The sequence below is a fragment of the Rhincodon typus genome, chromosome 2, assembly GCF_021869965.1.
Source record: "Rhincodon typus isolate 14 chromosome 2, sRhiTyp1.1, whole genome shotgun sequence".
Lineage (NCBI taxonomy): Eukaryota > Metazoa > Chordata > Chondrichthyes > Orectolobiformes > Rhincodontidae > Rhincodon > Rhincodon typus.
In genome coordinates, this window is record NC_063333.1 from 67854611 (window position 1) to 67871263 (window position 16653).

At 37.8% G+C, this 16653-nt stretch overlaps 1 protein-coding gene across 1 annotated transcript in view; it reads right to left on the bottom strand.

Moving 5' to 3' along the window:
• LOC125485451 (transcriptional repressor NF-X1-like) overlaps positions 1–16653 on the bottom strand; it is a 75628-nt gene that overhangs the window by 34022 nt on the left and 24953 nt on the right. The window contains exons 6-8 of the mRNA XM_048608287.1: positions 15756–15827; positions 10231–10370; positions 3–101 (exon numbers count right to left, since the gene is read on the bottom strand). Of these exons, the coding sequence (XP_048464244.1) occupies positions 3–101; positions 10231–10370; positions 15756–15827 (311 nt within the window). The remainder of the gene's footprint in view (positions 1–2; positions 102–10230; positions 10371–15755; positions 15828–16653) is intronic.

Below are 16653 nucleotides of genomic sequence, written 5' to 3' on the forward strand. Positions count from 1 at the left end.
CCTGTCACATGGCTTCTGACAAGAAAAATAGCCAGTGCCATCATATGCTTCTTTATCTGTTCCACACGGCACTTCTCGGAAAGTAGCTCCACAATAGCAGCCTAGAAAGGAAACAAAGTAATAATGATCTGATCACTTGGTTACTTCATAATTCAGGCATTTTTCCAGTCTACAAACTATCATGCTACAAGACCACTGTAGCTGAATAGTTTCACAACACAGAAAAGATCAAGAAAGCCAAAAGAACTGAGCCACATTCCATGTACAACAGAGAAACTGGTGATTAGTTGAGTTTGACTATTTCAGGTTAAGACTCTACAAAGGCCCCCTCTCTTCACTTAACTCCATCATGTTCCTCTATTCATATCCTCTTCGTGTGCCTCTTTACTTAAAGTGCATCTATATTTTTTGCCTGAACCATACTCATTACACTGAGTAAACCACATTTCTTTGGAATTCCCCACCTCCCCCCCCCAATTAGATTGTTAGTGACAATTTGATACTTATTTCCTTGCCTTTCCCCACGAGTAGGAACTTTTTCTGTACCCATAAAACAGTGTCATGATTTTCAAGACTTTTGTCAGATTATCCCTTAGACTTTTAACTTGCCTAAACATGCAGGCCCTAAAGACTTGTCAACCTCTCCTGAAAGGTGTGATCTAGCAGTTATATTATGTTTGAATATTTTCTGCAACTTCTCCAATGTTTCTATAAAATTATTTCCTAAATATGGATACTCGAACTGCATGTGGCAGTCTACATTTGGTCAAATTAAGTTCAAGTATACCTTCTCCGCTTTTCTGTTCCATTCCTTGAGAACTTAATCCCAGTGCTTGCGTTTTTCTTAAAAATCATTGATCTAACTTGTTTTCCTGCTTGTAGTGATTTGAATATCTTTATCCCAGATCCTTTATGCTTTCTGATCCCTTTCAGACTTTCTATCCAAGGAACGTAGTTTCCTTAGTCTTCCTACCAAAATGCACCATACCACACCATAGGCTGAAATTCATTCATTAATAAATTGCTCAATTTCTAAAAGGCAATCTTAATTCAGTTTTAGGTTTATTCACAAAGAAATATTTCAAACGGATGGTCCATAATTCTACAACTGCTCACCCCAGTGTTACTTTATATGAGCACAAGTGTTAACCAGAGCACCCCTCTTCTGTAAACACACAACTTTGTTACACAATTAACACATTTCCTTGTTTAAAAATAAAGCTTACATAATATTCAGAAACAACATTTTAAAATAAATAAAATTACTATCTAAATTTTATATAAACCATTGCAAGAGAAGATGGCTCTCTTCCAGGAGTCCCTGTAATATTTTGGCTAAAGCAATCTTTAGATTCAACAAGCAGATAGTTGATGATTTGTATCAACCCTCCAATTTTGGAGATTTTTTTTTTAAACCAACTGTTCCATGCTAATATGGTCAATCTTTACATCTTTCCCCCTCGCACACTTTTTGCAAATTATATGCCATCCTGTAAGGAACGATTGTCCATCGAATGTTACATGGACAAACTGCCTCCAGTCTAACTCGGACGCTGAATTTCTCCTAAAATGTGACAAAAACAATCTCACATCCACTGCTGCCACGACTGCCAGTATTTCCATAGGTCAAGTACTTATAACTTCAAATAATTCTCAAATCCTTGCATTTATTTCCTTAACTTCTTAGGATTAAGGGCATTTCCCATTTACACCAACCAAAAATATTACAGAATCAGCTTCACACTAATTTCAGGCTCTTGGGGTCATCTAAGAATGACAAGTATGCATTTCTCCATATTTCATTTAAAATGCTCTTTTTGCCCCCCATAAAATACACTTGACTTTAGGGTGCTTTCTTGTAGTATTTACTTCTAATACATCAGAGCTAACACGCGGTCTTGTCCGAAAACACAACCAATCCAACTGACCAATCAAGTTTTGCAATGATCTGTTTCTTTTTTAGATGCGACATCATTCTCTGTGATGACCTAGCACAGAGATAACAGATAAGATTAACACTCTCTAAAGACGACTGCAGATTCAAAGTTGCTCCAAACCTACTTTGCTTAATGTCTATACCATTACATTTAAAAGCCTCTGCAGACTGACTTGCAATCTTAAATTCTATTTCAATGTTATCAATAACATATTCCTCAAAGTCCACAGTGCCATTTCACAAAAAACTACAACATGCATCAATTTGGGATCTGATGTCACTTCAACAGCCTAGTTTTCAGCAAGACGATCTCTGAAAAATATATCCCCGAGGTGTCATTCAGGCATTCAATGCAATAATTAAATTTCCACAGTTTCCCCTCTGTATTATTTGCCTATTTAGGCGATTGCAGAAACATACCTCAGAACATTTTCACATGCAGAAACGTGGCTTTCATGTCAATTGACCTACATGCTACAGTTACATGACCAAAAAAAAAGAGCTACAACTTCTACAATTACTTTCCTTCTATGGGAATGCTCCCTCAAACATCTATTATGCAGTTGTTTGTCAGCATCTAGCCTCACTTTAACCTTAACATCCCCATTGGCAAGACTCTGTCCTCTAAAAAGCCATCTGTTTGACAAAACAGTCTTTGCCATATCTGGTATTTATAGGAACACAGGAACAGGTGGTGGTCATTCAGCCCTTCAAGCCTGTTCCACACATTGAGATCGTGGCTGATCTGTGGCCTAACTTCGTATAACTGCCTTTAGCCCATATCCTCTAATATCTTGCTATGATCCAGCATCCAATGCCATTTTTAGAAGACAGTTCTAAACATCTACCACCTTTTGTGTAGGCATGCTTCCTAACATCTTTCCTGAACATTGTGGCCCTAATTTGCAGACTCCAGCCCCTAGTTCTAGAATCCCCAACAAGTTGAAATAGTTCATCTTTAGCTATCCTGCCTTTTCCTGTTAATATCTGAATATTTGATCAGATCACCTTTTTAAATTCTAGAAAAAAAAAAGAAATCTAACGTGTGTTCTGATGAAGAGTCACTGGACTTGAAGTGTTAACTCTGTTTTCTCTGCACAGATGCTATCAGACTTGCATTTTGTCTGTGTTTCAGATTCCCAGCGTCCACAGTTCTTTATTTATCTAGTTTGTATGATCTTCCTTATAATCCAACTCCTGAAGTCCTGGTATCATTCATGTAAACCTGTGTTGTACTCCCTCCAAGGCCAATATATTCTTCCTAAGGAGTAAGGTCTAACTAGGGCTTTGCAAAACTGCAACATCACGTCTGCATTTTTATACTCCAGTCCTCTAGATATGAAGGCCAGCATTTCATTAGCTTTCTTGATTGTTTTCTGCACCTGTTCATGACATTTTAAAGATCTATTCATCTGAACTCTGATATTATATGCTTTAGAATTTCAAAAACCGGAGATAGATTGAAAGAAGCAGCAAAAACTCTGTCTGGAATAAACTATCAAAAGGACAAGGCCAAATTTATATAGGAAATGAAAGCAATTAACCAAGTCTGGGAAAAGGAGGAGTCAAAGGCTCATGAACAAAAGAGTTTTGACATCTGCTTGATAATTGGCTGCATTGTGCCACTGGGACAAATCACCGCCCTGTAGAAGAATTTAAATGAGTTAATCACAAGAAAGCAGAGTCATTAAACAGAGTCAATGCCAAATGTAACAAGGAACAGGGAAATTACTTCTTATAAGACAGCAAGTTGCAGACTTGATGGTTTCAGAGTAGTCATCAATATTTTGGAAGAAAGAACCTAAAGAATCATCAATAATATCATACATACCTGAAAGACGAAAAACTAAGGATCCAACACCAGAACTCTCCCTTTACAGAACAAAGAACAACACTGCATAAAGTTCACACCCTGGACATCAGAGACAGACACTCTTGATTAGATTTGTAGCTAAATTCCACCATTAATTGGGTAATAGCCAAGTTAAGTTGTGAGGCTTAACTTGCTGACTTGAGGAGTCTTATCTTGGTGGCTACATGCAATAGAGTTTAAGTTATTAGTTCAGTACTTAATGGTCTGTGAATTTCTTAATAAGTAGTTGAATTGAAGGTGGTATGGGTTGTTGAGAGTAAATCACCACAAAGTCTCTTTGAACATCCACTGTAGTTAACTTCATACCATCTATTCTTTCAGTCCAAAATGGATAAAATTATAGTAAACACCATCTGCGACGTTTTTGCCCATCTGATTTATCAATATCCCTTGTTAATTTTATGCTGTTTAGTGTCTATAATACTGCCTAACTTTGTGTCATCAGGAAATTTGGATAAATGACTTTCTGTGCCATTATCCAATTTGTTAATAAATAATGTGAATAATTGAGGCCTGAATACAGATCCTTCTGATACACAATGGTCACATCCTGCCAATTTGTGCACCTGTCCATTATCCCTGCTTTCTGTTACCTGCCAATCAACCAGTTTCCCAGTCGTGTTGGTAATTTGCCCTCAATTCCATGGGCTTCTACTTTATGTGGGACTTTATCACACGCCTTCTAGAAGTCTATATAAACATCCATTGACATTCCCCGTCCACTACCTTAATCACTCTTGAAAAAAATTCAGGCATGACCTTCTTGTCATGATTCCATGCTGGCTCTCCCTGACAACTAAAAATTTTCAATGTTCAATGTTCAGTTACCCCATTCTTGATTATAGACTCAAACAATTTCCCTACCAGAGATGTTAAGCTAACTGGTCTGTAATTCGTTTGAGTTCAAGTTTGCTTTATCATTGTCACATGTGCCTACAGTGAAGAGTGTTATTGTGTGTGCTATACAGGCAGATTGTATCATACAAAGTGCATCTGGGTAACAGAACAGGATGCAGCATATATTGTTACAGTCGCAGTGAAGGTGGCGACAGCGAAAGTGACAGCAAATCAGAATTAACATTTGAGAGGTCTGTTCAAAAGTCTGAAAACAGCAGGGAAGCAGCTGTTCCCTGGTTTTCCTCTTGCACCCTTCTTTTGTGCAGTGACATGTGCGACTTTCTGATCCAGAGGGACGACTTCTGTATCTCGGGGACTCAAAGATTATGGCAAGGGTGGCTACAATTTGCTTCCTACTTCCTTTAATGTCCTTGAATGGAAATCAGGTTCTGGGGATTGGTCACTTTTTAATTCCAATAAATACCTCATTACTGATGTTTTCCTTATTAAGTTTATTAAGGATGATCCACTATTAATTTCCTTGCAACTTCTGACAAACTAACCTCTTCTACTGTATTTAACATGTCTGCTACATCCCTATAGACATTGGCAATGTCCCCCACTTGCCAACTTTCTTGACCACCCACTTTTCCTTTATAACGATATAATTTCTCCTTACTGATTTTGATATCTCTGGCAAGTTTCCTTTCTTAGCCGTTATAAGCTGCTTTGTTGCCCTTTGCCGTACCTCTCCCATTCAGCAGGATCCTTAGTGTTTTTTTACATTTTTATAAGCCCTTCTGGTTTAATGCTGTTGCTTATCTCTTTAATTGTTCATGACTGTTGTGTGTAGTGGAGCGTTCCCTTCTCAGGCGTATAAATTAGTTTTGTATCATGTTCAATGCTTCCTTAAACATTCTCCATTGCTCTTGTTTTACCTATTAGCAGATTTTCCCAGTTTACTTTGGTCAGTCTCTATCTCATCTCATTAAGGTTGGCCTTACCTAAATGTAAAGCTCATTAGGTACATCAGAATAAACTTCAAATTCCTTCCAATTACCTAATTTCTCCAACTTTGTTCCTTTGGTTCGTTTATTTTCTCGTGTATTGACTAACTAAAACATTGTCATGAGTATTTTTGCTACTATTCCTATCTTGAGACAGTTCTGCAGCCCTCATTTCATTTGCAATTTATTCAAGCTGTGGCCTAAATTTGTCCTTTGGTGCCTTTAGGTACCATTGCTATAAAATCTCTTTTAGCATGTCTGGAGGCTTTCCCTTTGGTATGTGATCACTTTCTATTGCAAGACTCAATCTCAGGTATGTAGTGTTAAAACCTGCTTGTGCTTCTATCTTCCATTGTTTTATTCCATTCTGCCAACACATGGACATCACTTCTTGGTCACCATCTTGAATACTTAACCAATATTTAAAACTTGTCAGCAGCTTTCATGCCCCACAATCATGACATCACCCCATTTAGTGAACACTTCTGGAATGTGTGTCACCAATTTTCCACTTTAGGCAATTTTTTTTTGCTGTGATAGCCCTGTCTTCCGCATATCATTATTCAGCTTCCTGTCTTCAGATCCCTGAAGTATTCTGGTGTGTCATAGGACAGAAGTATTCATGTATTTGATGCTCAATGTCTTCTGTCGACCACTCAATTTCCAATCAATTCTTATTAATTGAGAGGAATGAACCTTAACGGTTTGGGTGCCATGTTGCGTAACCAATGATCACACTCGCCTTTAAAAGGACCTTGCCATATTTTATGAGTATTTTCTTTCATAAATTTCAGTCAATCTTACGACTTCTCTCTAAGTCCACAGACTTACTGAAAGTCCTTTTCTCACTGCATCTAAATCATTCAAGTGTGCAAAAAAATCCCTCAAACTGATCATATTCCATTCAACACAATATAATTTGGGATCGTACCTACAGGATTGTTCTCAAAGGCCTAGTGACAGGGGCCAAACCAGCTGAGGTGAATTCTTCGCACGAACCACCAGTGTAGTTGTCAACCTGTACCTTGGTTGACCTGCTAAGATATTATGTAACGTTTCACAGAGCCCACTGCTCCAAGGGCCTTCAGCTGTGGCATTCATCACCATTATGCACATATTCCCACACATCTGTAAAGTAGTCATTAACATATTATCTCCCTCAGTCAAACTTAGACAGTGCTCCAAATGCAGACCTTATCTGCTTATCCATGGCCCGACCAGGAAATCCTTTTGTCATTGGCACATATTACTTTGGAAAGACTAAATCTGGTTGACTTTTCAATAAAGTACAAAATGAAAATAACTGTGTGTCACATAACTGTTGAGCTCATGATCTAAAGGCATGTGCCAACTCAAGTTTTACAGTAGGATGTAATGGAAGGTTACAATTTTACATTTTGCATCAAACTGATTCATCTTGCATATTCTGCATCAACCAGACTTGATGTTTGTGACTTAATGTTGACTTGTTTGTGCTTTCTGATTATCACTTGATTAGCACTTAATACCATTAATATTTTTCGAACATTATGAAAAGCAACATCATGCTTTACTAAGAGAATAAAATTACGCACTGATTGGATCAAGTGCCAATTCACTTATTTTCCAAAAAGGTGTGTTTTAAATCAAGCTCCACATCCAGTTTTATTTGTGTTTTCTTTTCACGGAGTACTCATTTAACAGCACTACAGACCACACCAATTAGAATAAACTGGCTTACTCCAGCTATTTTGCAAGGAACTACCACACCCTTAGTTAAGGTCTTCTTATCCCCGAATTAGAAACAAATAGAACCTTCACAGTTATGTGAATCTTCAATGCTGAGTGAATCTAGATAACATTTTAGAAAGTCTCTTCACATACTACTGAAGTGTGATCATTATCTAATACCACACAGTCAAATAAATCCATTACTAATATACTCATTATTGGATTAAAGCCTCTCATAAATTTGTGCAATTCTTTCAGCGATCCAATTTCATCTTCAGTTTCCGAATTCTATAACAGAATACTGCCTTATCATTTTGGGTAAGATATCACAATGAAAGAATCACCTATTCAATGAACGAAGCACCTATTAAATGTTCCTTGGGCATTTTGGGGTTCATATGCTTACTCTTGCTACTTAAATCTGGTCATCCACCAAGGTATCCTGATCTGCTAAAAAAGTGTTTTCATCCACAATCCTTCTGTTTGTAACCCCTCCTTTCTACTGATACCTGTATACAGTATCTTGACAATTCCAAAATGCTGCAATCATCAAGCTTGACATTCTTTGTGACAACATAACATTTTGGAAGTAACAGTTTTATAAGAGTATATGTGGACAAATCACTGAAATTGGTAGAGTAGGATTTAAAAATAATTCATGGGCATTGGTGGCCATGCCAACATTTATTGTCCATCCCTAATTACCAGAGGGCTGTTAACAGTCAACCAAATTGTTGTGGGTTGAGTCACATGTATGCCTGAATGAACTTTTTCAACTTTTCCAGTGCTTGATGACTGAGAGAAATCTATAAAATTAGGCATGAAATAAACATTTACAGAGCAGATTGAGGAAATAACCTAAATAACTTCTAGATTACAAGATCCTCCTCAGCAAACTTTCTACTTAAGATCTTTGATCAAAGCAAAATGTTTAATATTAAAGTTGAAACTATAGGCCAGTTAGCTTCACGTGTGTCATCTGGGAAATGCTAGAATCTGTTATTAACGCAGTAGCAGGAGGTCACAGACATTATACCACTAAGCAGAATCAACATTATTTTATGAAAAGGAAACAGACAAATTTATTGCAATTATTTTAGGATTTAACAAACAGGCTAAGTAACAGGGAATCACCACATCCATCATCTACAAATCAGTAGTGTGATGGAATACTCCCCACATGCCTGGATGAGTGCAGCCCCAACAACACTCGAGAAGCTTGATACCATCCAGGACAAAGCAGCCTGTTTGATTGGCACCACATCTACAAGCATCCACTCCCTCCACCACGGCTGCTCAGTGGTGTCTACTATCTACAAGATGCACTGCAGAAATTCAAAGATCCTTAGACAGCACCTTCCAAACCTGTGAATACTTTCATCTAGAAACACAAGGGCAGTAGATACATGAGAACACCACAACCTTGAAGTTCTCCTCCAAGTCTCACCATCCTAACTTTGAAGGAACAGTGATATATTTCCATGTTGCTGGGTCGACATTCCAGAATTCCCTCCCTAATAGCATTATGGATCACAGTGGTTCAATAATGCAGTTCACTACCACCTTCAAGGGCAACTAGGGACAGGCAATAATTGCTGGCCAGCCATCAGCACCCACGTTCCATAAGTGAATTTAAAAAATGCATTGTAAATTGGATTTCCAGAAGACATTTGATTAGGTGCCACCTAAAAAGGCAACTGCATAAGATATTATATGGCACTGGAGGGTGGTATATTAGCAGACAAAGATGATGAGCTAACAAATAGGAAACAGTTATGTTAATGGAGTCATTTTAAATTTGCAAAACAGAGCATGGCTAATGCCTTAACTCTTTGTTATTTACATTAATGTCTTGGATGAAAGGACTGACTGCAGTGCAGCCAGGAAGATAGGTAGGAGAGCAGATTGTGATAAGACCAAATAGGATGAAGCGAGAAAAAATTTTGGCAATGGAATAATGTGGGAAAATGCAAGATTGCTCACATTAACAAAAATGGAAAAATCACACTATTATATTGCTGGAAAAAGACTGTAGAATGCTACAGTACAGAGACACTTGGGGGTCTTTGTACATGAACAATAAATAAAACCAGTATACAAGTGGTGCAAGTAATTAAGGAGGCAAGCAGAACAGTCTTTATCGCAAAGGGATCGAGCATAAAAATAGGTAATTCTTGCAACAATTCTACAGTGCAACGGTGAGGTCATATATGGAGTATTGTGTAGTTTGGGTTATCCTATTTGGGGAATATAATTACATTGGAGTTCACAGGAGAAGGTTCAGTCATTGCTGGAATGAATGGATGATTGGCTATGTATTAGCATTTAGACGAATGCCAGGTTATTTTTTGAAATGTACAAGACTCTGAAGGGGTTGATAGGGAATCTAGGACTGGGGGACTTAGTTTGAAAATAGGGGATCTTTTATCAAGGTAGAAAGGAGGAGGAACTTGTTTGAGAGTCATTAATGTTTGCAATTCTCTCCTCAGCAAGCAGTGAAGACTGGGTCACTAAACATATATACGCAAGGCCGAGTTATATTTTTGATAACAAGGCAAGAGGGAGCAGACAGAAAAATGAAGTTAAGGCCACATTATATCCAGCATGATTATTAAATGGCAGAGCAGGCTCCAGACACCAAATGACCCACTCCCACTCCTATTTCTTAAGCAAAAGCCTATTTTATGAAATCAGTAGCTTCCTTCATATCAAACACATTTTTAATTAAGGCAACGTGAAATAAACTTTAATATCAAATTTTCCACTGCAATACACGACTGCTATTTGAGGGGGTAAAAATTAGCTCATAAAAATCCATTAGCTAATGGATCAGAATGTTGTACTTGGAATAAAGATTTGTTCCTTACCTTGCTTAACAGTAAGTGGACATGGCTGGCACTTCCCTGCATGGCATACCTGGGCACATGTATGCTTCCCACAAATTAGGAGATTATCACACACGTTACTGCAGTGAATGGTTCCTGGTTGCCCACATCGAACTGACTGGCTGCAAAATTAGGGGAAAAAAAAAGTTAAAATCCTCTGAAAGGATTTAAAAGATTATTTCACAAAATACATAAAAATAACTGAAGCAGTAGATTCGTTATGAAATACTTACTGGGATCACTTATATAAAAAAAAAGAATTACATCTAAATATTGGCAAAAGGACATGAGTGCACAACCAAAGTTAAACGCCAGAACAAGTCAACAGCACATATTTGGCCAGTTTGAAAATAGGCATCCATATGATGAGGACAATAAAACATTTAACTTCTTTGTATATCAGATATTTTATTTTCTATTCACCAACCTGGTATGGTTTTCAGATATTTTTCCTCTAATCTGCATATCCAAATTCAAGGCTCACTACGTTCTACACTTTATTCCAAACATGGCTTTATCAATTTGTCATACCTTTTTTCCCCCACTTATCACAAGGGTTTGCGTAGAAGTCTAGTACTTAATATCTGCAGACCATTTTAGAACAGTCGTCAGAGAGCCGAGACTGTTTGGTGTACTGAATAGGGCTGAATGGAGTTTTTACTTGGGATGTAACACTTCGCATGGGTAAAAGCATAAAGATGCTTGCTTGAGAAAGGTATCAAATGGTTGCTGACACTTGGAAGCAAACCTATACATGACTTTCAAATCAGGATATGGTGTTCGAAAGGGAAAAATGTAGAACAGGTATGATTCCAGACACAGGTAAGACTGACTTCAATGCGAGAAAACAAAAACCATTCAAAAAGTGAGCAATTTTGTTGATAAGTAAAATGATAACTAGAAGTTGTTCAAAAAGCATTGATATGATAGGTCCCTTTGTAGTAGTAAATCCAAGTTTTAAAGAAATTAAAAATGAACAAAGAGGCAAGGAGTTTGAGACAAAGCTAAGACTAAACAATTATGCAAAAGAGGCACAGAACCTGACAAATAAAAATGATAGAACAGGAAAGGGCAAAAAAAATCAAGGGGCCACAAGAGGGAGTATGAAAAGAAGCTTAAGAATATCAAATAAAAATTATTCATAACTAGAAAACAAAAGAGAGGGTGGTCAGAAGCATTGCATCAGAAGCCATTTGATAATTCTATACAGCGCCTTAAGTATTTGCAGCAAACTTTGTTTTAACCGGCATCTCATGAACCAGCAATAAAAATATACCTGAAATGCTAGAGGTTTACTGTATTATCGCAATCTTCGTGATGTCCGAGTAGTCAGTTGAGCGTGCGAGTGAGTAGGCTCTCTGCCAGTACGTTTTATTTATGACAAGTTGCATTATTACTTAAGTGCCTTATGCTGTAAATAAAGTATAAAGTATAACTGATGTGCATACCCTCTGCATTACGTTTCTATTACTTACTATGCATTTTTACATTGACTATGTGGACCTCTTGTTCCACTGGACTATTTGATTTACTGGTAGATTCCTGGTTCCCGAAGTGCCAGTTAATAAAAAAAGTTTGCTGTACTACTACTCTAATATTATCAATGAAAATATGGGCGTGGCAGACAGAGTAATTACTGTGTGTTTGTATTTAAAGTGGGTGAAAAGGTCAACCTGCCATTGACAGCAAGCGAAGAGTTCGCAAACAAAAGGGGGCAGATGGAGTGTGGCTGGGAGCGGAAAAGGACTGGTAGAGAGTAGGAAGAGGTGTAGTGACTGGTAAAAGAATGGGAGAAAAGATGGCATGAATGATAGAAGGGTGGATGGGAGAGTCAGAGGAGGGAGGCAGATCAGAGGGAAAAGGTGGGTAGGAAGGAAGGAGGGGTATCAGGAAAGCCCATGAGCAATCAAGGAGCTTAATAGCCTACACTTATTCCTGGCAATGGAGTGGCAAGGAGGCACGTTTAGAAACCTATTCTCTTTAGGGTTTGCTTGTCATTACCACTCTACTATCCTTAGTCATTGTGGTACCGTTACAGCATTCACACTTTAAACTAATTTTTTGCATGATTTCCTAATACATGGGAGCAAAGAGAACATGTCAAATGCACTTGGAAAATGGTCCCGATTAAACAATGCAAGACATCTGAAACAGACATTTCCCTGAGAGTTTTGTTAAAAGTTCAGAATTCCTTTAAAAATGGAGTTTGACAACTACCTATCAATTAGCAATGTTGAAACCAGAGTTTGCTTGGAAATAAGTACTGGTGGTTGCTTTTACTTTCATGATTCTTATTTGAGGGAGGCAAAAACACTGAGTTACTTCCAAATCAAAATGTTTTATATCCTATCTTCAAAGTAAAAAAAGCCTCTGAGAAACTGTGCAAAGCTGTCAACAATATGAAGTACAATACTCGCACCCTTGCTGAACACTTTAAAATGTTGTACTGTCCAAACTGCAACATATTTCACAAAGCACTAAAATTGCAATTTGACAAGATCAATTTTACCTCAAAAAAAAAACTTACAAGATCTGCTGAGACAACCAGTTTAAGAACTATAAGAGGTCCCCTTAAACATGGCATTGATTGGGTAGTTTTCCATTCAAGGAAGCAAGGAGTGGCCCTCAAACTGGCTTTCAGCGCTGAATACCAAAAAGGTTCAAGGCACTTTAAAAGGAGCATACAGCACTTTGGTGCAAAAGATATAGGGGTGGTGGGCAGCGCGAGCACCATGGTGACATAGCAAAGAAAAAGACCTGTGTTTTTGTTTGTAATTTGAATAGAGGATTGGAAAAGACAAAAATCACACACGAGGGTAGATTAGAAATAGGAGTGATCAGACAGAGCAAAGATGAGGCAGTCTAAGATGGGCTTGGAGTACATATCCATAAATGCACATGGCACGGTCATTAAGATTGGAGAGTTGCAGGTACAAGATGATGCATGGGACAATGAAAAAAGTGACATTAGTAAATATTGGGAGGACCTGAAGATCAAAACAAAACAAAGTGAGGCATGTGACAAATGTTAGGTTCATACACTGCCTAGAAGTGTGCAAGTTCAATTCAGGCATTTGAGAGGGCATTAAATGATTATGCAAATAGAAATAACATGCAAGTTATTGGGGAAAAGTAGGAGATTGGCACTGGTAGAATGCTGAGAGTTGGAGGAGACACTGGCTGAATGGCTGCCTTCTGCCCAGAAATAGTCTGAAAATGCAGCAAAGATCCCACAGTCTGCAATAAGCTCAGATGTGAAAAAGGAAAATGAAAGCCCATAATCCGAGAACAGGTTTATGAGAAACATAAAAGGAAACCCAAGATTAATTTATAAACATGAAAATAGTAAAAAGGGTAGTCTGGTTTGGACAGAACCAATCAGGGACTAAAATAAGGATCTTCTCACGGAGGAAGTGGGCACAACTCAAGTACGAAATAACCACTATTCAACTGCCTTCACAGAAAGAGGATATTGCCAAAGTATTATATATTAAAAAGAAAAGAGAACTCAATAGAGCAATTGATGGGAAAATAACTGATTAAGAGTAGTACACCTTAAACAGTTGACAGTCATCAGACTACAAAACTTCACTCAGACTGGATGGGATACATCTGAGGGTACTAAAGGAAGGATGGATGGTATTTGTACAGGCTGCAGACACATTCTTTAATCTTCCTCAGAAATATAGGGATGATGCCAGAGGAGGAAATGATTCCATGGACTTTCAAAAGGCATTTGGTAAAGTGCCACATAATAGATTTGTGGAGTCAGTGGCAACACGGATGCAACATTGGTTAAGGTTCAGCATTCAGACAGTGGTGGTGACTGGCTGTTATTCAGATAGGAAAAACATGTTGCTTTCCAAGAACCAATGCCATATACAAAACTTTTAAGTGACCTCCCTGTGTAGCGGCATCCAAAACTAGATGCACAGGTTTAAAATGAGATGGAAAAGATTTAGGAGGGACCTGAGGGGCAACCTTTTCATGCAGAGGACTGTGCGAGTATGGAATGAGCTGCCAGAGGGAGTGGTGGAGACTGGTACAATTGCAACACTTAAACAGGCATCGACAGGTACATTAAAAATAAGTGTTTAGAGGGATTATGGTCCAAATGGGACCAGATTAATTTAGGATATCTAGCTGGCAGTTGGACTGAAGGGGCTGTTTCCATGCTGTACAGCTCTATGAATCTATGACCTGGGTATAGAGAGTTTAGATTTGAGATTTCTCAAAGTCATACAAGTCTCAAATGTATGAAGAGAACAGTAACAGAATTCAGCAGATGAAATGAAATCAAATGTGTTGATATGTTTTGGTAGGAAGAATGAAAAGGTAATATAATTTATTAGCAAACTTTTAAAGGGATGCAGCAATAGAGAAGTGCATACAACCTTTGAAGTTGGTTTGAAAAGTTGCAAAAATAGTTTTGTAAAAGGGGATCTTGCGCTTTATTAGAACAGGAAGGGTATTAAAACAAACTTTATTCATTTATGGGATGTGGGCATCTCTGGGTTTACTGCCCATTCCTAATGGCCCAGAGGCCACTTTAGAGTCAACCACATTGCTATGGGGTCTGAAGTCACATGTAGACCAAACTAGGTGAGGATGGAAGATTTCCTTCCCTTAAGGACATTAGTGAACCAGATTTGTTCTTCTAACAATTGACAATGATTTCATGGTTATCATCAGACCCTTAATTCCAGATTCTTCATTGAATTCAAATTCCACCAACAGCCATGGGGGGATTTAAATGCGTGTCCCCATAACATTAGCTGAGTTTCTAGATTAATAGTCTAGCGATAATACGAGGCCATTGCCTGAAAAGCAAGCGATTTCTGCTGAACCAGTATAGAACAGTGGTTAGGCCTCAGCTGGAGTGATGCATTTAGTTGTGACCACACTTCAGACAAGATAGCAAGGCTTTAAAAGAAGATGGAGAGGGTGACACCAGAGATGGGACACTTATCTAAGAGGCTACAGAATTTGAAATTGTTCTTACATAGATCTTCCCATAACTTTCTATGCTAAGACAAATGAGTTAAAAGCCATGAAGAGTTTTGATGAGTAAAGAGAAACTATTTTCAGAAGGGTCAGTCGCTAGACAAAAACTCAAGGTAGATGAAAGCAGATGACATGAAGGAAAACAAATGTATGCAGCAAGTTGTGATTTTTTCATGCATTGCATGAAAAACTGGTAGAAATAGATTCGAACATCACTTCCAAAAAAGGAATTAAAATAAACACCAAGGCAAACTTAAAGAAAGACTGAGCTAAGAACAAGAGTGAACTATTTGAATATTGCTATTAAAGAGCCTGCAAGGTAAATGAGCAGGACAGCCTTCTTCTGTGCTGCATCATTCTATGAAGTTATAAATGAAAAGTATGAAATTTGACTCAAATTTGCCCGAGTATCTCAAGGATAACTTATTCAAAAATATTTCAGAAAAACGAAGTAGACATCACAATGCTCAGAAAATAGCAATCACTGGTGGCATGTCTCTTACCTGGTTCTACCACATTCACATGTTTTTGTCACAAATGCAGGGCAAGATGGACATGGTCCAGGATGGCAAAGGCTGGAAGGAAAGATTCTGCTTTAGTGATTTGCATTTACACAAATTAAACACTAAGTTACATTCTGCTGAAAAGTAATAGTTTTGATAAATTTTGAAGCACAAAAGTTAAATATCGTTCAATTTAGTTGGAACCAAAACCCAATGCAGCCTACAAACACCCTGGATACAATGTACAAATTAATTTAAAATCCTTCCATATGGACTGAAATTTCCTGTGTTCAAGGGCTGTCTACAAATTAGATTGACCTGATCATATTGCTTATCTATGCATGTAACACAAACTGGTCACTGTTCAGATTTCTGAACTTCATTTAGCCTTCATCACAGCCAATTTTCAGTCAGTCAAGATTTTCAAAATTGGTTGTAACAGGGTATATTAGAAATAAAGCAAAAATTAAAATGAATACAGGAGAATGGCAAGAGAAGGAATAGGGGAAAGGGCAAGGCAAGAAGCTGAAAATTATTTACATGCGTATGTGTCATTAGCAAAACTTGCTCTTGAAAACAGTTCATTATTTTACTGCTATAAACAAAGGTCAATGTACAAGCCAGAAATATCAAAAAATTGATGCAAGTACATTGATATCTACAAATGTATCAGCATTCTAAGGGTTAGCCTTCTCTCTTCCCCAGTCATAATGACCAAATAGTTTGCAATGAAACAACCAGGTAACAATATTTCAAACCACATGTGTATAGCAAGAATTATCTGAACAGAAAGGAACACAAATTCTATTTACATTATTCTTCTTTGCAATGTTAGGGCCAATTACCACATGGCACTAGAAATGCTAGTTGCTTGGAGGGCTCCACTTGTTTGCTCAAT